The 24756-nt window shown below is 38.0% G+C and overlaps 3 protein-coding genes across 4 annotated transcripts; 2 read left to right on the top strand and 1 right to left on the bottom strand.

Moving 5' to 3' along the window:
* Window positions 1-370: 370 nt before the first annotated feature.
* Window positions 371-1578, top strand: LOC119083021. Of its 2 annotated transcripts, XM_037192661.1 has the most exons (3): window positions 371-463; window positions 683-1088; window positions 1164-1578. In XM_037192661.1, the coding sequence occupies exons 1-3, from the start codon at window positions 447-449 to the stop codon at window positions 1572-1574; spliced, it is 834 nt and encodes a 277-aa protein (XP_037048556.1). In that variant the 5' UTR covers window positions 371-446; the 3' UTR covers window positions 1575-1578. The 2 variants fall into 2 exon arrangements, with proteins under 2 accessions (XP_037048556.1, XP_037048554.1); XM_037192659.1 differs by having other exon boundaries at window positions 683-1578.
* Window positions 1579-13880: 12302 nt separating this feature from the next.
* LOC119083020 lies at window positions 13881-16353 on the top strand. The gene is made up of 3 exons (XM_037192658.1): window positions 13881-14427; window positions 14490-14675; window positions 14788-16353. Exons 1-3 carry the CDS (start codon window positions 14127-14129, stop codon window positions 15228-15230), a joined length of 930 nt encoding a protein of 309 aa, XP_037048553.1. The 5' UTR covers window positions 13881-14126; the 3' UTR covers window positions 15231-16353.
* A 244-nt stretch (window positions 16354-16597) lies between these two features.
* On the bottom strand, window positions 16598-18706 carry LOC119083015. The gene is made up of 2 exons (XM_037192652.1): window positions 17910-18706; window positions 16598-17846 (listed from the first exon to the last, which is right to left on the bottom strand). Exons 1-2 carry the CDS (start codon window positions 18463-18465, stop codon window positions 16645-16647), a joined length of 1758 nt encoding a protein of 585 aa, XP_037048547.1. The 5' UTR covers window positions 18466-18706; the 3' UTR covers window positions 16598-16644.
* Between the last annotated feature and the right edge of the window lie 6050 nt (window positions 18707-24756).

Here is a 24756-nt window from a genome sequence, read left to right as displayed (position 1 = left end):
TAGACGCACTCAGTACAGATTGTCATGAAGGCGGTGGTGACACACAAATTGCGTCAACGGCAGCGAAGTTTATATGAAAAGAACAACTTAACAAAAACAAAATTCCAAATTTTCCTACAAAACATCTTCTTCAAGTTGATTTCACACATCTGTACTGAGTGCGTTTATCAATTTCGGTGTCACCCGCTTTCGTGGATGTCTTAACCTATTCTTTCAGAACCTTGGTCAAATCGACCAAAATTGTGGAAATCGAGACAATGACAAAATAAAATCGTGTGCGGGTCGAGTATTGTCGGTACATTCAATACTTGTTCTGCTAGAAATGTGATTACTTCTGCATGAGTGTGTGTGTGAGTGTTTTGACATTTGTCAACATTTGAAACGCGCGTCTTCAGAAAGAACGTTGTTGGAAAATTGATTCCAAACAAAGATTTATTTAGAAAAAAATGACAGACAGCGACAGGTAAGCGAATTATTTTATTTATGAAATCGTTGCACAGTCCACTACGGGCGTAAATGTTTTCAAAATGCAGTTAGAAGTCGTGTCACTTTTTGTATGTGTCGTCGTTGGGGCAGCTTTGTTTACAAACAAAAGTGGTGTTCGAAGTGTAATCGACACAAATTGACCGATAATTTAGGGAATTCACACTCTTTGTTAATCGAATTATATCGTCCTTGACAGCGAGGCCAGTCTTTGCGATGCGGACACAACTCCCGGAAAATGGACATCCGAACGAATAAGACTACTAATCCGACTGCGGCTGGAGATGGAGTCCCAATTCAGAAGTGGCCGATCGAGACATTTACTTTGGCCGCAAATTTACAACAAACTGAAATCAGCTGCCCCATCGATGACGGAAACGCTGAAGAATGTCCAAAAGAAATTCAACAATCTGATGTTGACGTACAAACGAATCAATTCATCGCCGCGTAACATCAACCAATCGAGATGGGAATTTTTCGAAGATTTCCATGCCATTCTGTCGCAATTCGGTGATGCACCGGCCGAAAATGAACCGACAAATGTGCGCTACATTCAGGTGGACAAAGTGGACGACGATTCGGTGTCGTTTAGCTCGGATGACGGTGGGAAGTGCATGTTCGCCCATTATGTCAAGTCCGCTGTGGATAAGCACCGAGACGAATCGCATCAGGGCGTTGACGGTGGACCGTCGAAGTACAAAAATGTGGTGGCATACAAACGAAAGTCTCCAGCCAAACCGACTCTAACGTACAGTATTCAGCCAGCGAATGGAATAAAAACCGAGCGATTAGCAGTTGACGCTGAGTCGGATACTGAGACGAAAAAGCGAAAATTGACGGAAACTACCGCTGTGATTAGTGGAAAAGCACAAAAGAAAATGAAAACCACAGCGTCGAATTCTACTGACGATACCAGCTCATGGTTTGAAGAATTTGTGAAAATGAATGAACGAAGAGAGCAGCAGCGTTACGAGCAACATGAACAGCTATTGGAACTTGAAAGGAAAAGAATAGAAATTGAGATGAAGAACGGTCAAACATTGCGTGAGCTGGTAGATTTAGTTAGGAAGTTTGTCAATAAATCGAATTAAATTTGAAACTTTGTGTGATCTGGTGAGGGCCATCTGCATCACAGCCGACGACCGGAGTTGCTTTGGTCCGACCATTTTTCCATATTTAACTCTTCTTTTACGGAACCGTCAAAAAACACTGGACACTTTGTTCGTGAACGAATGGTTAGGCGGGTAAGACAGTAAGACACTGTACATTGTACAAGCAGAATGGTAATGGGTTACGATAACAATATTCGTATAAGTCGATGAAAAATACTGTTGTTCAGCCGAGTGAAGAAAATGACTATTTTCTCACCTGCGTTGGGAAATGGAGTGGCGAAAAAATAGGAAATTAGAACAAGCGCGAAAGTTCACTCGAGTTGGAATTTCCTATTTCTTCCCGTGGTGAACACATGATTTTTCATGCTAGCGATGCGAAAGTCCTTGTTTTGTCCACTATGAAGCGTCGTGAAAATTGCGTTTTGCTGTCATTCATTCACACCCGCCCTGAACAAAAATAAAGTTTTACCGAAAATGCACCCAAAAATTGATCGCTGTTCTGAATAGAGGGACCCTAGGGGAGTCCAAAACGATGGTCCGTTAAGCTGGACCAGATGCTTCCCATCACCCATACAACTAAGGAAAAAATTGTATGGGCTGGGGAAGCATCTGGTCCAGCTTAACGGACCATCGTTTTGAACTCCCCTAGGGTCCCTCTATTCAGAACAGCGATCAATTTTTGGGTGCATTTTCGGTAAAACTTTATTTTTGTTCAGGGCGGGTGTGCATTTTAGGTGAGAAAATAATCATTTTTTCCCCTTAAAAATGGCGGATACAGCCATATTGGGTGTGAAAATAGGAAATGTGGCCGCAAACTTTCGCTCTTGGTGAAATTTCCTATTTTCTCCCCATGACAATTCCAGCAATTTATGACAATTTATTTTGTAATAACCTTTTTATCCACAAAACAAACACATCAATTTGGCAAAACAAAGTGTCCGTTGTAAAGAGAAAGAAGTCTTGTTGGCATTCCACTGAAAAGACAACGTCAAGAAAAACAACTAAACGACTTTCTGAAGAAAAGGCGAGTTTCTGAAAAAGCAGTGAGTAGTCGCCGGTTCTTCAAGAACTCACCTCTTCTTCACGAAATCGCCTTTGTTAACATTTTTTACCCGGGTACATTTTGTCCTTGTAGGGTAGGGGCACCGGTATTCGGCCATGAACCAGTAAACGGCCACCTATTGTGCTTTCATTTCATAAAAAAATCATGTCCGGAGCGATAGTGGAGGACTTCTTCTTTTTCAGCCTGTTTCTATCCACTGCTGGATGTAGGCCTCTGCAACTTCTTTCCATTTCGTACGATCCATTGCCATTTGCTGCCAGTTTGTACCTGCAATATTCTTAATTCCGTTTGTCCATCTCTCTGGTGGTCTACCTATAGCTCGTCTTTTATATGGTCGCCAGTTCATGATCTTTTTGGTCCAACGTTCGTCTGTCCTTCTTGCAATATGTCCCGCCCAGCTCCATTTCAGAGATGCTATTCTTTCCATGACATCAAAGACCCTGGTTTGTTGTCGAATCCATTGATTCGTCATTCTGTCTCTGAGTGTTATTCCAAGCATACTCCGTTCCATGGCTCTTTGTGCCACTCTAAATTTATCTTCGGATGCTTTCGTTAAAGTTAACGTTTCCGCTCCATAAGTGAGCACTGGAAGGACACAAGTGTCGAAAACTTTGCGTTTCAGACTATTATTCATTTTGCTTTTGAAAATTAGTCTGAGTTTTCCGAACGCTGCCCATGCAAGACCAATCCTACGTCTTATTTCTGCAGTCTGGTTGTCCAGACCTAACTTCAGTTTATGTCCTAGATATACATAGCTGTCGACTCGTTCAATGACAGTGTCACCAATTTTGATTTCTCTATCGTCCCCGATGTTGGTCATGACTTTTGTTTTCGATAAGTTTATCTTGAGGCCAACTTTGCTTGCCTCTTCACTTAACTGTTGTAGCAAACGAAGCCACAACGAACTATACATTGCCAGCGGAGGACTTGACGCAGTCTAACTTCCAAAAAAAGAACGACGAAATTTTTTTGAGACGCGGCAAACTATATATAGCCGAACATTTCAGTTTCTACCCTTTGGTTTATATCACCACAAAACATATTCTATCATATTCTCGCTTCAAATTCGAGCAAAACGAGCTATCACTCGACTATGTAGGTTTAAAATTGCCGGAGATACATTGTTTTGAAATTGGTCACTTTTCATACAAAATACACCAAATTGACTTTTCCCAAACAATCAAAATCTTTGAACTTACTCTGTATGTTTCTATCTATCTATCGACTGTCGATCTCGGAAACTAGTCAGCCAATCTCCATGAAATTTTGCAGTAACCTCAGGGTGGACATAAAAATGAAAATGTGATACGCCATGCCATTGTCCCAGGAAAAACCAGAATTTTGTTTTATTGGCCTCGAAGCGGTTTCTGAGTGTGATTTTCGAGGGTCGGGAACGCGTTTTCGGCTGTAGCTTAGCTGTATTGAAACCTACAGAGGCGTGCGACAAATCAAATGAAAGGTATTCGTAACACGATTCGAACAAAAAAATAATTAAAAAAATCGGGGCAGATTCGTATGAGCTAGAGTGATTAGAGTGACCAAATTTTGAGCTACTCGAGCGTAGGATGAAAGGACTAATATTTTTTTGGGTTATGAGAGACAGAGAGTTACTTTCTTCGGCAAAGTCTCAGAGTTTTACGAGTAGAACATAGGGGCATATGTGAAAAATGTCGAAAGTTAGAAATGGGTGGGTCAATTAGGGTTTTAGAGTTATTTTGTGAATGGTGGCAGATAGAGAGTTACTTTCTTCGGCAAAGTCTCAGAGTTTTACGAGTAGAACAGAGGGGCATATGTGAAAAATGTCGAAAGTTGGAAATGGGTGGGTCAATTAGGGTTTTAGAGCTATTTCTTGAATTGTTGCAGATAAAGAGTTGCTTTCTTCGTCAAATTTTCAATTTTCGTCAAATTTTCGAATTTCATCAAATTTCGTAAAATTTTCAAATTTCGCCAAATTTTCGAATTTCTGTTATAAATTGTTATAAAAAGCAGTGTTGACTACACTTCTTAAACGACTGATATCCCAACAAAAATCTCTTAGAGAAAATTGTGACGCAGTCCTTGAAATACAATTTCTAAAATGAATGATATCTCTAGAATTGACGCTTTCAGCTTCGTTACGCAAAAATTAAATTTTACACCCAATTAGTTCAAACAAGCTGGCTTAGGTTTTCTCATCATCTGCCAAATAAATTTTACCAAAAAAAAATTTGACTGGAAACAACCAAAATTTTACCAAAAAGGTCTGCGTCGCATGTGGCAGATAAATTTTCTTGCTGGTCTGTTCCTGAACATTTGCCACTTTGCGACGCAGATTTGGTAAAATTTTGGTTGTTTCCAGTCAAATTTTTTTTTGGTAAAAATTATTTGACAGATGATGAGAAAAACTAAGCCAGCTTGTTTGAACTAAAATTGGGTGTAAAATTTAATTTTTGCGTAACGAAGCTGAAAGCGTCAACTCTAGCGATATCATTCATTTTAGAAATTGTATTTCAAGGACTGCGTCACAATTTTCTCGAAGAGATTTTTGTTGGGTTATTATTATTGGCCGAATACTGGTACCCGTACCCTACGAAATGTTGAAAAGGTGATAAGAAAGGTGACGACTTCTGGAAGAAAAGATGAGTTTTTCCGCTTCGTCATTTCTTCAGAAAGTCGTCCATTCTCGTGTCGTCGATTTTTCAGTGCAATCTTGTTCGCCCCATCATGGGAAAAACAAGAGTTGAGAAAATACAAATTTTCTCACCCGAACTGTCAACAAAACACCACCCAAAACACTCTAAATTTGGACTCCTTATTAAGGAATTAAGGAGGTTTTAGCACAAAAATAAGGACAAATAAGGAAATTGTTAGATGAAATTAAGGAAAAATGAGGAGAAATTTTTCGATAAAAGTCGAAATTATTCTAGGATACAGTAATTAACATAGGAATTCCGCCTCAAATTTAAAATAAAACGCATTATTGCTTATTTTGACGTATCGTTTTTGTAGAGTTGTATCGTAAAATTCACTTTTTAGATTCTTAGCAAAGCAATTATCACTGTAAAATTCAAAATTCAAAATAAAACGTATCACTGTTTATTTTGACGTATCTATCGTTTTTGCAGGGTGGTAGTTTTCAATCAGTTGTCGATGGGACAAAATTTTTGAAATTTAAGACGTACTTACGGCGTGAATTCTTACTTGACCCCACCCTCACACTTGCTGGATTAGATTTTGATCTCGTTAACTGCAAAAGATGTTGTTTGTTATCCCGTTCGAATTTCGAAAAAATTATAAATTGGTGAAAGTATAAAAGCATACATTTGAAAGTAAGTGTAAATAAGGCTAAAACCTTGAATTGTTTGTAATAAGGACGCCTGTCTGAGACAATGTTAAGGGTGATTTACATGTTAAATCAAATAGTTCTACTCGAGACTCTCGAGCCGAGAGGCGGCGTGGAACCACAAAAATACATGTTAAACCAGTCATGTAAGAACGATCGTGAGCTACGACACCCAGTGCCGGACTGGCTCAAGAAAGCCCTTCGGGCGTTGTATGGCGAAATTTCTCAAAAAGCCCTTCGTCGTCATTTATCCATACAAAAATCAAAAGGCCCTTCGGGAAACGCCCGAACGCCCATAGGGCCAGTTCGGCACTGACGACACCACCTTTATTAGAGTTCTTTGTGTTAAATAATAAAAATTGTCATTGTTGCCGCGCAGCGAATTTTTTTTCTTAATTTTGATTTCCGTCGATGAAATTTGCGAAAAATAAGGAAAATAAGGATTTTTTAATAAAATAAGGAGGAATAAGGAGGTTTCTATAAAAATAAGGAAATAAGGAGGTGTGAGAGGCCTGCACCACCTTCTCAGCGCATTTGAGTGGAGAAATAAGGTTATTAAAGCCGCACATATGAAAATTTAATAAATAGAAAATTGCACTAGTGAAAGCAGCTCTAGTTTCCTTCCCCTATTTACGTAATTAAATTGAACGAAGTGAATTTGGTAGTTCGAGTGACCATTGAACAAAATAAGGCACACCATTCTTGGAATTGTTTAATGTAATAGAATAGTTATTTATGCAACAAGTATCATGTGAAGGCATTTTGTCGTGCTGTATGTCTGCATACAAAGTTTTATGCAAATCTGAATTGAAAAACTATCTAAAATCGATCGTGGTTACACTCTACGTGTATTTTGTGTCTTACTTCTGATAGAAGTAATCGTTTACATAACTTTATCGATAAAGAGTCGGATAGTCCGTCTTTCGTCTCTTTGTTGATCCTTGGTGAAGCCGAGGTTAATAAACTTATTATTTTCACCACAGAATTGCCAAAGCATTTACTATCGCAATTTTCTTCATTCCGTTTTGATATATCCAAGTTCACTCTACAAAATTCTAATTCGTGTATGGTACCGTGACATCAACAACATTTTTTTTGTGTGTGCCTTGTATACACACCGTGCATACTGCATACACAAATAATTTCAAGTCGTGATGTTCGAATAAACGGAGGGAATAAGCCGTACGGATATGTGCAAAAGTACACTTTAGCAAAAAGTCATGTAAACTTTTAACTTTTTGATATAAATTTATTCGACAGAACAACACACAAAGTTGAGATGAAAAAGATTACAATTTATTGTTATTAATGTGTGCACCGATAGTTCTACTTTTATGTTTGAATGCAATAATGGGAATAAGTAAAGTTACACTTTTTTGAGTATACACAAAGGGAAATCTAGAGTTTATCACGGAAATTATTACGAAGAATCGAAAGAGTTATTTATGCAATTCAGTGATGATATTTGTTACTTACGCCGCCTGTGTGCAATGTCGTATGAACGTATTTTATCGCACTAGTGCGATAAAACCCACGTGGTACTGTAGTCACACTAAGAATATCTTCTGTATTTATTCGATATTTTCCATTGCATAAAACGTTGTATACAACACGAATCGTATGCTGGTATATTATCGCATACGATGTCTTGTCAACCTCGGCTTCTGACATCTGACATCTAGTGCGATAATATACCTCCATACGATACTTGTTACATAAATAACTATTATACACTTCAGTAAGCGAATTCGATGCTTATGTGCAATGCCATATGAATCAGTTTTATTTCATCCAAAAATTAGTGTGAATTTTTTTTTCTGTACAGCTGTGTGATCGAAGTAAATCGATTTTCATAAGTATATTTACGCACTAGTGCGTAAAAAATGAGGAACCCACCGCTGTACGTAAGATCTTGTTGGTAATACGTTAGTAAATGGTCTTACACATACGATGTGTTGCCGAACTCGCCTTCTTCGGCTCGTTTCGGCAATCTCACAAAACATCCCATTTACTAATGTGTGAGCAAAATAGCTGTATCGCACGCTAATTCACGCCGTAAGTGTACCTAAAATTTGAATTTCAAGTGAACGAGTCGATGAAAAAGTGAACAGAAAAATACATTTCTACACTTCCTTCTGTTAAAATGACGCTGCGTTGAAAAGACTTGCGTGAAGAAGATTCTGATTTTCGACAGTGTTGTAAATAATGTTGTAAATATCGTGACTAATGAACGTCAACCCAAGGTATGATCGAATGTCAAACTTTGTATGGAGAGGAGCACATCAAAGTATATAAACACTGAAGGTAATGCAAATCCGCAGTTACACACGGATCCAAAGTTTCGGGTGAATATAATCTTTATAACGTTGGACACAAGTCAAATTCACTTTGTTAGGTTGCAACACATGTCGACACTCAATACTAAACAATGCAGTTCCAAAAACATGATCATGCCAAATGTCACGGATGCAACATAACAAATCTTATATTCACCCGTAACTTTGGATCCGTATTTCTTGCTATTCCCTGAGGGTCTGCGGTTACCTTCAGTATGTATATTTACCTTGGAGCACGTAGCGATTTCATTTAAACAAACTCACCTCTCATGAGATCACTATGTCCTCCGGTTTGTATGAACATTCGTTAAAAAAGCCTTTTAGCATTCGTTAGGAAAATAAATATTATCGCACCCAAAATACATCAACCAATCATGAATTCATAACATTCACATACAACTGAGCGATATGTCTGTAAAATTGTGGCTACTTGATCAAAATAGTTGTTTATGCAATTCAGTGATGATATTTGTAACTGACGCCTCGTGTGTGCAAGGCGTATGAACGTATTATATCGCCACGGTGCGGTTGAACAACTTTTTTTCGAAAAGTTCGTAAACATGGGCTTTTCTTGTTAAAAATGATTGGGGTGATCCTAACGATTATTTTTCTCCTAAATTTAAAATGTTTTGCCCGGGCCTTCTCGAGAAAAGTTGATTTATATTGTCAAAAATGGCCCTTTGTGAAACGTTTTCTACTAGGAAAGCTCGTTAATGTATTTTTTTGGTTTTATAAGCACAGTTTTAAGAAGTAGAGACTCAAACCTTTACAACAGTACCTTACACACCATATTCGAACCTTTGATATATGATTGGAATCCCGTTTTCGACGCACTTTAAGGAAATTTCGATGGTTATATGGGTTTTCCCGGTATTTTTTTTAGCTTATAGGTCCGAGCTATTTTTTTTCAATTGTTTCATAAAGATGACATCCATACTTTTCGATTGATACCAAACAAGACATATAAAGACTCGACTAAGGGAGCCGAAACTGATCGAATAACGATTTTTTATGAAATAATGGAACTCGGTAAAGTGTTTTACAGCAGGAAATGTCATTTATTCAATTTTTTAGGTTTCTTATTACTTTTGCAAGAGAAAGAGACTCTAACCTTCATAACAGTACCCTACACACGCTATTTAAACTTGTGGACCAGGAGTAGGATCACTTTGTTCGAGCAGTTTTAAGAGAGTTACAAACATTTTGCAACAAAAAAAAAGTTGGTTCTATACAAAAATTTAGTATTTATTGTCCATTTTCAATGTGTGATGTTAAAAAATGAAACCAAAGAGTTAACAATATTCACACGAGAAAAAGAGACGAACTACACAAAGCTCTACATGCTGTAGCCTATTGTTCTTGCGCTTCAATGTATTACAATTTTGTAACAAGTATAATAAGGCACTCGGATTCTATACGGAACAGGCCATGGAATCCATTCACTTTGAATTTAAATCGTTTTGGGAAAAATACAAGGTCGGTCCATCTCACGGCAATTATTCTAAGCGACTTTTTAAGGCTGTTTCTGAAGTCAATTCCTTTCACAATTCCTAACAAGGAGAAGAGATTTATATTTTCGTTTCTTTAAATATATTGAAAATGGACAATAAATACTAAATTTTTGTATAAAACCAACTTTTTTTTGTTGCAAAATGTTTGTAACTCTCTTAAAACTGCTCGAAGAAAGTGATCCTACTCCTGGTCCACAAGTTTAAATAGCGTGTGTAGGGTACTGTGATGAAGGTTAGAGTCTCTTTCTCTTGCTATTACTTTTGGATGAAACCTAAAAAAATTGAATAAATGACATTTCCTGCTGTAAAACACTTTACCGAGTTCCATTATTTCATAAAAAATCGTTATTCGATCAGTTCCAGCTCCCTTGGTCGAGTCTTTATATGTCTTGTTTGGTATCAATCGAAAAGTATGGATGTCATCTTTATGAAACAATTGAAAAAAAAATAGCTCGGACCTATTAGCTAAAAAAAATACCGGGAAAACCCATATAACCATCGAAATTTCCTTAAAGTGCGTCGAAAACGGGATTCCAATCATATATCAAAGGTTCGAATATGGTGTGTAAGGTACTGTTGTAAAGGTTTGAGTCTCTACTTCTTAAAACTGTGCTTATAAAACCAAAAAAATACATTAACGAGCTTTCCTAGTAGAAAACGTTTCACAAAGGGCCATTTTTGACAATATAAATCAACTTTTCTCGAGAAGGCCCGGGCAAAACATTTTAAATTTAGGAGAAAAATAATCGTTAGGATCACCCCAATCATTTTTAACAAGAAAAGCCCATGTTTACGAACTTTTCGAAAAAAAAGTTGTTCAACCGCACCGTGTCGCACTAGTGCGATTTTCAAGGTATCGCACTAGCTTTTTGCAATTTCTTTATTTAAATGTACTTGTTTCAACATAAATTAAATTTGCGTTCGGCTCAAAAAGATAACCATGTAAAAATTGAGTAAAAATAAAACTCTCAAAGTTTCGAAAAGAGACGCACGTCTCTCGGTCTCAAATCCTTTGTATTGTGAGACGTGAGACATCCGAGGAGTCATCTCTTTTCGAACCTTTGAGAGTTTTATTTTTACTCGGGCTGTGATCGATCTTAGATTGTTTCTCAACGGAAAGTTTGTGTTATGTATATGTAAGCGCGAGGAATTCGCTCTCTGAATTGCATAAACCGTTGTATGAACCACGAATCGTATGCTGGTATTTTATCGCACTAGATGGCGATTGTCCACCCCAGGCAAAGTCGAGGTTGACCAGACATCGTGCTACATTCGTGTTACTTAAATTTATTGACAAATTGGGTTTTTTTCTTAATAAAAAGTCAACGGGTGGGGTGATATTAAATAAAAAATCTGATCGCCCAACTGCTACCCGTACGATTCGATTCAAATGGCCCAGCTGTCACTTAAATTCACGCCGTATGAAAGTGCGGTCGAAACTAAAAATCGTCTCATTTTTATGCGAGGAAGCGTTGAAATTAATTTTTCCGTTAAATTTTTCATCGACTGGTTTACTTGAAATTCAAAACTCGTGCGCAAAACAACCCCATTTACACAAGGTTGTACACTTGGAAAGGTCATCGAGGTCATGCAGATGCACGGGTGGCACACACAAAATTTGACATTTTAATACATTTACGTAGTAGATGGATTCTTGAAATTAACAACTTCATCTTCGTGACCCCTCCAAGTATACATGCTTGCATTTACAAAATAGATAGCAAAACAGGTATATAAACACAACTTCTACATTTTATTTACAGCACTAGTGTCGATTGTTTTTCTCTTTCTGCTCACTCGTTACCGAGCATCGACATTAACGACATCGGCACATGAAAAATTGCTAAATTAGAAAAACTGAAATTCCATATTTTTCTCGGTGTTGTCTTAAGTGGAAGAGAAAATGAAAAACAGAATTTACCATATATGAACTTGAGTTTTATTGTTTAGAATTAAACGAAAGCCGAACTTAAATGAAATGTAAACTTTACATCTCATGGTTGCATCTATTCACGTATAATACACAAAATGTTGATAATAAATAAATAGAATAATTTATGCGCAGCTCTGCGGCTTACGTCTTCGCGACACACGGAAGGTAACATCATGGCACTACTTTAGTGAAGAATTTATCCGCAGGACTGTGGAACACACACACACACACACACACATATATATATATATATATATATATATATATATATACGACTTCCCCCTTTGCTCCTACTACCCCCAAAGTATTTTATTCGTAATCTGGGCATCCATACGAGTTCAACGAGCTATCACACGTTTCATAATGTTAAGATTTGACCGAGATATTAAATTTCAAAACTTGGAAATTTGTATGAAGAAATGGATTTTGATACATTTTGAAATTGATGAATTTTACCAACCTTTGCCATTTTGTCCCTTTGTCACTTTGTTACAACCAAACTTGAATTTACCGGTGGATTTGGCTGAAATTTTCAGGGTATGTTAAGGACGTAATTCTAAGAAGGAATTTTTATAAAAGTTTATAATCTCGGAGCTATGAGCGTGTTAAGCTATCGAGCTATGCGACCTATAACTCGGAAAATATGTCAGATTGAAATTTCGTTTAAAAGATATAGAGTTTCAGATCGTGTTTCATGGTTTTCCTAAAAAGTCGTCTATTTAGGAGTTATGAGGGTTTTAAGTGCGAGCTATGTCAGCCATAACTCGGATAATACTCTTCTTTTTCTTCTTTTTCAGCAGGTTTCTATCCACTGCTGGATGCAGGCCTCTCCAACTTCTTTCCATTTCGTACGATCCATTGCCATTTGCTGCCAGTTTTTACCTGTAATATTCTTAATTCCGTTTGTCCATCTCTCTGGTGGTCTACCTATAGCTCGTCTTTTATATGGTCGCCAGTTCATGATCTTTTTGATGACATCAACGACCCTGGTTTGTTCAAGGTAAATATGCATACTGAAGGTAACGCAGACCCTCAGGGAATAGCAAGAAATACGGATCCAAAGTTTCGGGTGAATATAACATTTGTTATGTTGCATCCGTGACATTTGGCATGATCATGTTTTTGGAACTGCGTTGTTTAGTATTGAGTGTCGGCATGTGTTGCAACCTAACAAAGTGAATTTGACTTGTGTCCAACGTTATAATGATTATATTCACCCGAAACTTTGGATCCGTGTGTAACTGCGGATTTGCATTACCTTCAGTGTTTATATACTTTGGGTTTGTTGACGAATCCATTGATTCGTCATTCTGTCTCTGAGTGTTATTCCAAGCATACTCCGTTCCATGGCTCTTTGTGTCAATCTCAATTTATCTTCGGATGCTTTCGTTAAAGTTCACGTTTCCGCTCCATAAGTGAGCACTGGAAGGACACAAGTGTCGAAAACTTTGTGTTTCAGACTATTATTCATTTTGCTTTTGAAAATTAGTCTGAGTTTTCCGAACGGTGCCCATGCAAGACCAATCCTACGTCTTATTTCTGCAGTTTGGTTGTCCAGACCTAACTTCAGTTTATGTCCTAGATATACGTAGCTGCCGCCTCGTTCAATGACAGTGTCACCAATTTTGATTTCTCTATCGCCCCCGATGTTGGTCATGACCTTTGTTTTCGATAAGTTCATCTTGAGGCCAACTTTGCTTGCCTCTTCACTTAACTGTTGTAGCATAAGCTGAGCATGGCCTAGATTTGCTGCTATCGGTACAATGTCATCAGCGAAGCGGAGATTGCTCAGGTACTCTCCATTTATCTTTATTCCCATTTTACTCCAGTTTAACTTCCTAAAAACACTCTGCAGAATCGCCGTGAATAATTTCGGTGAAATGGTGTCACCCTGCCTCACACCTCGGCCGATTCTAAATTTCTCCGTGCTCTTATGAAGTTTTATACATGAAGTAAAATATGGCAGATGGAAACCTCGTGTTAAAGAAAAATGTATAAAGTTTCAGATTTTAGTCGACACGTGTTTCAGAGTTTTACTAAAAAGTCGCTTATTTGGAAGCTATGAGCATTTTAACCGTAAGCTATGTGATCCCCAATTAACCAGTTTCTTCCTTATTTAAAAAAGGAACGTCCTTTAAAACTATACCAAAAAGAATTATTTGTCGAAAAAAGGCAAATAAATCGGACGCCCTATTAACGTGCCGTTATGCTAGAGTTAATCTCTGAATGTATGTGTCATCGATCAAAATACGCAGCAAACGTCATTCCCCCTTCATCATTAAATAATCACATTTGCATTGTTTACACCCCGATATTAGTTTAATGTTATTTTTACTCAGATTCTTTGTGATAATTCGTTCATTAAAATGAAACGAAAATTTCAAGTTCCAAAAGCAGACTCTGCTAACACATACGTAATAATTGAAACCGTGGAAAGTGGTGAAATTTACGTTCAATTTATACCACACGTGTGGTTATTTGCACACAAAAAAAATGTTGCGATCAAGCCGCGAGATACAGCAAAATTTTATTTTCCGCGACGTTTGCCTAACCAAACTAAAGACAAATACATGAAATTCACGAAACATGCAAAATTTGTGTGCACGGTACCAGAAAACAATGATCAATGGGATTGTCGCGAGGGCAGAGTATTAAAAATTGGCTTAGGTAAATGTTTCTAAGTGAGGTTATGTTATTTCTTTGCATTTTCTGAAGACATTTTTTTTCAGCTTCAATTGAAGAAGCTATAAGTGCCGAGAAAGTGTTCTGTGAGTACTTCAGTACAACCGAAGCCGAAGCTGCAGAGATTGAGCCTTCGAAACCTAAGCATCTAAAACGAAACAAAAAAGCACCTGTGAAAACTATTCAGAGGAAATTTGAAAGCAGTTCGGAAAGCGAACCTGAATGTCAACAACGTTGGTTTTTTTTAAATATTTTTTTATTGAAATCTTATTGTGTTACCAAACCAGTTTAATATTTGACAAAAGTTTTGTATCATAGTTTGACACCCCTTTTTATATGTTGCAGCAGTTCAGACGATATCCAACTACAATTCTTGTTTTGGACCAGATGTACCGAACAATATAATAATGCAATCTGTCGATGCTGATTCCTTCGTTTCCAACATGCAAGGTCCAGAAGTGTTTAACTTCGCTGATTTGCTAACAAACGACAACGAAAATATGATCAATGCTGATACACAGTCGCAGCAAACTGCAAATTTTGTCGTATTGAATGACATCGGCCTACATGAACCGGACAAGAATTATGAGCCAATGGAACGACAAATTCTTAATTTCAACGCAGAAGCAAATGTGCCAGTTGGTATTCAGTTGGCTACATCTAACGAAGCTAGTGACACACGTTGCTGTTCACTTAGTAGCTGTGCTACCAGAAACTATGTAACAAGATCGATTGGTTACACAAAAAATTCTTCACTGAATTCAATTCGATTCGAAGTGAAATACTGACCAATCGCCAACTGTTTTTGGATTTTGTGACGTCAGAACAATATAGAGGCGGGGAGCAGGTCATTTTTGTGCAAGATGAGGAAAAGCAACATGAATTTGATCTAACAAACGATGAAGTGGCAACGTTCGCTGCCACATATAAGAGTTGCTTTCCTATCTCCACCGCCGACTCATTATTTGAGTTCAATTTGAATGATGATGAAAAATATAAAAGCTTTGTAATTTCAAAGCTGGAAAAACTCCAAGGAGAGGACGAAACAAAGACAGCGCGTAAAATATTGAAGTCGCTGTGCGATATACAATGTATGAGCCAGTATACATGGGGCGGCACAAAAAAGAAGAAAAGTTTCAACAAATTGCATTCGATCGTGGAAATGATCGTCGGTATTATGGAGGCGAAATATCCTAAGTGTGACGCGATGGAAATTTTGAAAGGGGTGGTACAACAACGAACCAAAAGTGCTGCTGAAAAAGTTGATAAAATGAACATAGCCACCGGCACATCACATTCGGCACAATGCAACGATGTTTCGCAGGCATTGCTATCACTGCCATCGACCGAAAATATACAGGCAACAGCATCAAAAGTATCTTTTACCAGTGCATCGCCATCCACCGAACTGAATGACTGCCAGCCTAAATTTGATAAAATGAACTATACCGCCGGCACATCACATTCAGCACAATGCAACGATGTTTCGCATCCATTGCTACCACCGCCATCCACGGAAAATATTCAGGCAACAGTTTCAAAAGTACCTTTGGCCAGTCCACCGAAATGAACGACTGTCCACCTATATCGAGACTGTGATGTGAACGAATAAGCTACTAGTCGAGTGAGTTTTTACATTTATATTTGAAACATTTAATGAATTTTACGCTACGTACATTCATGATCAAAGGCAAACATTTTATTTTCATTCTCTTAATTCTTTACTGCAAATACAATTTGATATATAAATTCGAGGCGACTGAAAGCGACAGTTACTAATTCGATGTTAACAATTGATATAATTCAATAATATATGACTGTCTGAGCCATTCTTGATTAATTCGTTAAAAAAAATTAAAGGAAAAATTCAAATTATAAATTTTTTGGATAAATAAATATAATTCATTAATACACTCGAACTTAAACGTTGTAAAAATATCGAGCCAATAATTCAATGAATTTTGATGTTGAAAAATCAATTATTAAAGAGAAACAAAAATTAAAGGATTTTTGTATGAAATCAATAATAATCAGTAATTGAAGTGAGATTTATCGTTAGTTTGTCAAAATAATTAAAAAAAATTAATTGACTTGTGCATAAAAGAAATAATTTTAAAGGCGATTTTGTGATAAATGCAGTTGCATTTGAAGAGCTTTGTGATATTTGCCCATTAAAAAATTAATTCAAAATTACAATTGTTTTTATAAAAGTGGGATAAAAACTGAGCTTCCTCCGTCTTTTATCATGAACATTTTGGACTGTATATGATCGGAGTCAATCTCAAAAAGATTAGTTAAGTCATCTTCGTTGCACTGGAAAATGAGTAATAGAGATGAGTTTAGTGGCTTTTCAAAATAGTTAAATTTTCGTTTTATGAAGCGACATCGAATTTTAATTTTTTCATCCACAAGTACCGCTTGTTCGAATAATCCAATTTCACCTGAAGTTGTTACAAACCATTTATTACCTGAAGACTGATCTAACATAAAATGTTCAAATATGACACGAGAAAAAAATTGCTTCGCTATATTGATACCAGCATATTCATTTTCAATGTGAAATTTCAGAATTGGATATTTAATTAAATGAGCAGGATTGTCGCGTCGGTAATTATATTTTTCAAATGTTCGGTTATAACATTGCTGCAAGTAAGCTCCTTGGCGTTTCGTGAATTCTTTCAACCCATTGTTTGCGGTTTCAAACTCCCACATAGAGAATCGATCGAGTGGCTCATTTTGAGTTAGCACTTCATCAGCTAAATGAATCAAATTATGCACACTATAAATGACACGCCATTTGCCGAATTTCGTTTCCAAAATTTGTACATAATCGTGCAACATTTTCTTTGCAAGTGCATTATTTTTTACAAACTGTTTTTCGTCACTCAGTAACCGAATCCCGATTACCAATAGAAGCAAATGTTCATACTGAAATTCCGAAAATACTTTTTTTAACACGACAATACTAAGGTACAACAGAAATTGTCTTAGTTGAGTGCACTTAAATTTTTTGTATTTATGAATGCCTTTCACTGGTCGAGCAAACTCAACTGGTCTCGTCAAAGCAGCAATTTCCAACAAATTATTTACCGTACCGATTTGAGCGGACGAGAGTCGAAATTTATAATTGACACAATCGGTGTTTAACCAAAACAAAATTCGTCGCGTAACGCAAGCGTAGACTAAATGCATACCGTCTATTGGAGCTTGAGTTACACCTAGCAACTCAAGAACTTCTTCCAGGAAAGAAGTGAAGTGATGATGTTGTGGCTGAGCTCTATCTTTAAAATCTTTGTCTGATCTCAAAGCCGCGTTCAACTCCGGAAAGCAGACACGATTCTCACAATGAAGTCCCTTTGTTGTACACCGACTACAGCCGTAGTAACCAGTTGGGCCTTTTAAGCCTAAAAAAGTTGACATTTTTTCATGTAAGTAAAGAGGTAAAAAAAATCCATTTAAACACGAACCCATTATATCACATCGTCCTGGGGCATCGCCCATGAATCTACCGGCACGAATCGGTATTTTGGTTTTGTTATTAACTTTCAAGCCATTCGTTATTAGGTATTTTAACTCATTCACGAAATCAAGAATAAATAAGTTAGCGTCTTTTGGTCCTCCAGAGTTACTGTAGAAAATTCCACATAAAAAAGGTTGTCCAATGTAAGGATTCCTGATTCTGCACCAGATCGGCCAAAATACTTGTGTGGTACTTTTGCTAATTTGTACCCCGTCCGTGTTGTAGTCAATAATCATAAATTGGAGCCCATTAACATCAATCCCATTTTGTCTCAAAGTGTACAGAGCGCCAGCTTCAATGCCAATATGAATATATTGCCCGGGTGGAACATTTCTAACTAACAACGAAGTTTGTCGAGGAGTCTCCAACAATGTTCGTGAATCAGACGGGAGATCAGGATACCCATGCCTTTGCAAAATTTTTAGAAGTCTCGTGAAACTGTCTGCTTTTGTTTTAGACGCATTTGCCCAAGAAGCCAGTTCAGCAGGAAGGTCAATTTTCATTTTTTTAGTGATTTCGTTCCTAGAAAAAATATTTTTCTTCACACAATTGTATCGAACATCAATTTATTATGCTGCAATCACTCACTTGTTACGTTCAACACTCAAATCACCGATTCTGCGTTTAGTTGAGTAATAATTCATTTTTTTGTAGTTTTATTAAGGCAATGTAACTCGAAGCCGCACGTTTCTCAACTTATTATTAACAATTGTAACGAAGTATCATTCAGAAGAATTCGGCCTTCAATTTGGCATCCTTTTCTGCTAAGAAAAATGCTTAAAAATAGGAATTCATTTTGACCTCCTAAAATACTTCTTTTTTTTACTAAGAAACTCCTGAATTTCGTGTTCCGATTATTTAGATTTAGGACGTCCTCATACTAATTAAGGAAGAAATTGGTTAATTGGGATCTATATCTTGGCAAATATGTCAGTTATAAAGTTCGGTTTAAAGGCAAAGTTATAGTTTTGGATTTTAGTCGACATGTGTTTCAGGTTTTTTTTTTAAATTCGCTGATTTTATTGCGTTATACCAAATTCTCAAAAAAAAAATCTTCTTACAAAAGAACTGATATCGCCCAAAACCACTTACAGTGGAGGTGTGACGCAAGTCCTGTTATCCACTTACAAAAGAACTGATATCGGTGTAAATGGAATTTATTTATTTATTCTTTGGTTTTAGTGTCTACTTAAGTAAGCTGACATAGTTACAGTCATCGTCTCGTCATCATCACAATCAATACAATCAAAAGTTAAACACTAAATAAATCTGGCTTTCTAGCTTCGTCAGTCAATCCGCTCAGACACATCTAAGTCTACTTCAATTCGAATTTAAATTCATATTAACGTTCAAATCAATCAGTCAATTCAATTTTTAATATTATATTTACCTATTCCCTTAAATTCACTTCCACTATATCACAGTCCTTTGCCATCTAACAATCATTATCTCTCGTATCATAGTTCTATGAGGTTACCGAATGCCCGATCTGGCAGTTTCAACTTCTTGTTTAAAGCGTATAAACGATAACGTCGGATCGACAACTGCCGCTGCACAATTGAATCCTTTGCACGCATTGTTGAGCGGAGAATTCCACCCATATTCCGTTCTCTGATGTTCCAGTCTAATAAAACCTGAATTTCTCAGTTGGCGATCTCCAGTATTTAAGTTCAGTTGATTACGTAAGTATGGAGAGTTCAGACGTCCAGATACAATTTGGTGCATCCACAATGCAGCCGAAATTACCCTCCTTCTGTTCAGTGAGACTAGTCCTAATTCTTCGCATCGTTCTTGGTATGGTCTGTGTGTATTTGTATACGGCTACCAAATAATATTTGCGTATTCTAAGTGTGAATTCACCAGCGTTCCATACAACAGTTTGGCATTGTGCATGTTCAGTGCCTTGTAGCACTCCCGTTTCACGAATCCGAGGTTGTTGTCGGCTTTCTTCTTAACCAGCTCTCTGTGCAGCGCAAAAGTCATTTTTGGATCCATCATGACGCCCAGGTCCGGTATTTGTTTGACTCTTTCTATCTCTGTTCCTTTGATGGTGTAATTTGCTTCGATGGGATTCCTATTGCGTGTGAAAGTCATCACCTTGCATTTTCCAATGTTCAGTTCCAGCCCATTGTCATCACACCACTGCCCGAATTCGTCCATTTCTAGATTAGATTTAGGAGTGTTGGGAGGTCCAACTATTGAGTTGAACAGGCACCTGGATCTACGACCCTTTGTACCAACCCCCTTCCTTCATTTATTACATCCAAAGATGATAACTTACAAAGGAATAATGACAACGATTATAAGAGAGAATAATGTAATGCAAAAGTAAACGTAAATAGGCACAAAATCGGCTGAAAATGAATACTCTTTTCCACTACTATCGTCCAGAGCGAAAAATTTGTGCAATACGGGCTACTTTGTCGTCCGTGTTGCATCAGTTGCTGAAGATCGTCCGTTTCTTCCCTTCTCAGCATGCTGACGTACGCCTACGGAGGCAGCTTTATTGACCCCTTTCCGATTTGAGCCTCCATCTCTAGAGAGGGTTTTATCCACACTTCTGTTAGAAGGTGGTTCAACACCGTGGTTCTTCTGCAAGAGATTGCTTGTGTCCACAGGTTTGTCGGATCCTGATGTCGGATTTTGTTTCGACTTCTTCCGTGATTTGTGCGCTTCCACTTCAAAATAAATGGGCCCTAAGATCCAGTTTACTTTTCCGTTTCGCAAGGCGATGGTGTCGTATGATCGTTTGTCGATCCGCATAAAGACCATGGATTTGTTTGAACCCTTTGGGCGGATTCTCTTGATGCACCATCTTTCCGTGTTCAAATCCTTGTTTAGTTGAGCTAAATTGTTAAGGATCTGGTCACCGGGCTTTCTTGTAGGGATGCACACTACCATCCGGACCATGACAAAATTTGGGTCAAGCTTCAGTGGTGTGTCTTGTGGCAGAACCGTCAGAACGCCCGAGACATCCGGGATGCCTGGTATTACCATGCACTTTAACCATTTGGTACAGGCCAGGTCGGAACAATACACGTACACAATACACTCCGTCTCGTTCAATTTTGCATGGTTCGGTGAAGAGTGGAATGAATTTTTCCCGGTGAGTAAGCGCTGCTTCAATTTGATATTGCAGGAACTGTTTAATGGTTTGCAGTTCTTTCCCTGTTGGTAGTCTTTGTGGCATGCAGACTTTTAGGTTTAACGTTTCCCATTTTATCCCGTCTTCCAATTTGGCCAACTTTCCCGGTTGACTCTTGAAATCTTCTGGTGTCGTTCCAGCACTGTGAATTCGTTTGCTATTTATCGGCGTACTTGCTTCAAATTTGCTTGTTCGGTCCTCGACTGGTTTGGAATCATTTTTGGCGCTCGACATCGTAACTTTCGACAAAAAGGCCGCCAAGGAGTTGTCCGAGGTCTTGTCATTTGCGGAGCCCTTACCGCTACGATAGCGTCTGGGCTTCTTGGTTTGAAATTCAAGCTCGCCCCACGATCTCTGTTCAGCGACTTTTGAGCGGTTGGACAACGACGATTCTGGAATTACCACCGCCGAAGGAATCTTCGGTGTGGCCAGTGTCGTGTCACTCATAGTCTTCGAAACTGAGAACTTTGTATCTGTATGATACGCCAAAGCTTTTCCTGGATGCAAAGCTTTAATTTCCGATAGGATCTCACCATCAGACATCTCAGCTGCGTTTGCACCTATATCAATGTCAGTAAAGTCGCTATTTAATGACGATGTGTCACTTTCAGTCGTTGGTGGCGTCGCTCGATTCATTTTCCTGCAATGAAACAGGAACAGAAACCTTAAACACGCACAATAGACTCCAAGAAGATCTAAATTCGATTTGTTAGATGCAATCGTGTTCGACTCTACAGGCGGGAAGCATTCTGTCCTTTTCCCTACCATGCTTACAAACTCTTTACGTCCATAAGACCGTTTCTTCTCTTTTCTACGTTCACACCTTGCAACTCTGTGTACTCCATAGAGACAAGAGAGAGAAAAACATGAATCTAGCGTGAGACTTTGAATTCGAATATTCATTATCGTCTCTTCACGACTCGTCAAAATTCTCTCTTTCCACTCTCTTATATGGATAGTCACTACATACATTTACCACACAAACCCAGTCCTAAAAGACTGGTTTTTACCGTTGGTTCCCTCACTTTCCGAGAAAAAATCGCATGATCCGATTTGCATGTGCTTGACCATCGGTTTCACAAACGACATGAGGGTTATGAAACGTAGATGAATTGAATTAAACAATTTAAATTCGGCTATCTATGTTCATGCTACTCATGTCTCTTAAGGACGATGTTGCAGAATGCTACGGTATACATTGTTCACATTAAAATGGGGCACACAGCTGTTGGACGAAAAACGACAAAGCTGCACAATAGTTTGACAAGGACGTTACGCATAACAAGAACGAAGCTTTTGGAGAAACAAACCTTTTGTGCACTAACAAATGCGATAAATTTTCTACGCGTACACTTTCGCAGTGATTCACTTAATTTAACTATTTTATACTAAGTCAGAACCGAATCGATCAAGTGGCTCCAGGCAGTACCATCCCACCAATTAGGACTCCTCTTGGATAATGACTCAGCGAGAACGGCAGTGGCTCTTCGATGTGGCAACAATGTATGCGAACCTCATCGATGTGTTTGCGGAGAAATGGTCGACCCAAAAGGCTACCACGCACTGTCTTGCAATAAAACTAAAGGAAAATACCCACGTCATGGCGAGATCAACAAGATTTTTTCAATGGCTTTCAGTTCTGCTGGAGTTCCCAATAACACCGAGCCTTATGGTCTTTCAAGACGTGATGGTAAACGCCCAGATGGTGTAACCAGTTACCCATGGAGTCGCGGTAAGCCATTGATTTGGGACGTGACTGTTGTGAATACCATTGCGGTTTCGTACCTAAACTCTACGTCTTTGGTCAGTGGAGCAGCGGCAGACCAGGCTGAGCGTCTCAAACATAACAATTACATCGACTTAAAAGCCAATTACAATTTTACGCCGCTTGCATTCGAAACCTTTGGTGCAATCGGACCTGAGACGGCCATTTTCGCGAAAAAGTTGGGCAAGCTGATGAAGGAAAACACTGGTGAACCTCGTTCACTAGATTACCTGCTGCAACGGGTGTCCATCGCGATTCAGAGGGGTAATTCAATTTGCATTAGAGACACCTTCAATGACGGGAATGATTTCAATGTTTTTATGTGATTATATTCTATGTGATATTTTTATACTTTTTGTAATTTTTAATATGGGCAATAAAAAAAAAATTTAAAACCTAAAAAAAAAAAAAAAAAAAATCAAGTGAAACACAATAGAAACTTCATTTAACCACACTGTAACGATAGCGGCTAAGCGCACTTGTTGATTGCGAGTTGAAAAGAACGAACATTTCGTCATCGCCGAGAAATGTAAAAACGATGTCTCTTTTCACTCTTTGACTCTGTGACAAAAACAAAGGCACAGTTCTTTCGAAAGCCGAGCAAAATTGGAACACAATAGGGACAAAACAAGAGCGAGAGCTAGCATTACTGTACACTGAAACGAATTTACACCCGAAACGATTCGTCCGGATCTATGCACATTTAAATTTACTTTTACTGGAGTGATATTTGCAAAAAAAAACTTATTTTCGAAAAACAATTTCCCATTTCTGCCGCCAGAAATGTTTCAAGTTGTACCACACTAAATTAGCCGTAAATAAATCGGAGAAACAAGCTTGAAAGACCATTAACGGCGACAGACGGGAAAATGCGTGTTGTTCGGTTGACAGACACTCAGACACTACTCGCACACGGTGCTTTCTCTTCGCGGAGTACGAATTGAACCATCGAAATGATCGGTTACCAAGTGGAAAATTTGCTAACTTGCGTATTGACAATGGTTGATCTACAGTATCAAAGGCCTTTGATACATCTAAGTAAAACATGTCCACCTGGGCTCCGATTTCATATGCTGAGTGGACGAAATGAGAGAATTCCATTAAATTGGTTTCTACTGACCTGTTACTCACAAATCCATGTGCTCGCTTCGACAGTTGGGGACAGATGATCAATTTAGCTTGTTCATTTCATACACCACCCTCTAAAATATTTTCGCTAAATTCGGCATCACTGCTGCCCCTCTGTAATTGGAATTCAAACGGAAGAAAGCCGAATCATCTGCCACTTTTTGACGCAAATTTTTTTTGTTATAATTTTCTTCCTAAAATTTTTCTGGTAAGATTTTTGTTGATAAAACTTTCGCGTACTTTCCTCATCAGCTGCCATTTGTGACGTATATCTTTTTGCGTGTCGAATCTGTAAGCGTCACCTACACCGATATCAGTTCTTTTGTAAGTGGATAACAGGACTTGTGTCACACCTCCACTGTAAGTGGTTCTGGGCGATAAAGTTTAGTTCAACTTTTTTATAATTTTACGATATCGCTGTGGGTTAATTCGTCATATTGTGCATAAAAATTGTCTAAATTAATTCAGTTTATCGAAAAGCTTCTGGCGAACCACGCTCCATGGATTACCTATTACAAAAGGTTTCTATTGCAATTCAACGGAGAAACGCTAGTTTCATTTTGGGGACTTTGGGACGTAATAGAGTTGATGAATTTTATTTATTGTAAATATTTGTTTTTGAAAAGATCGTTTTTTACTGGTTGCGCTTTGCAGCCTTTTTTCGCTTTTAAATAAATAAATAAAATTTAAAAAGTTTATCTTCTGCAAGGTGAAAATACAGTTTGTTCATTTCATTTTTACACAGTTTCTAAAGAT

This window comes from Bradysia coprophila, unplaced genomic scaffold (genome assembly GCF_014529535.1).
Source record: "Bradysia coprophila strain Holo2 unplaced genomic scaffold, BU_Bcop_v1 contig_538, whole genome shotgun sequence".
Classification (NCBI taxonomy): domain Eukaryota; kingdom Metazoa; phylum Arthropoda; class Insecta; order Diptera; family Sciaridae; genus Bradysia; species Bradysia coprophila.
This window is presented reverse-complemented; position numbering and strand designations above follow the sequence as displayed.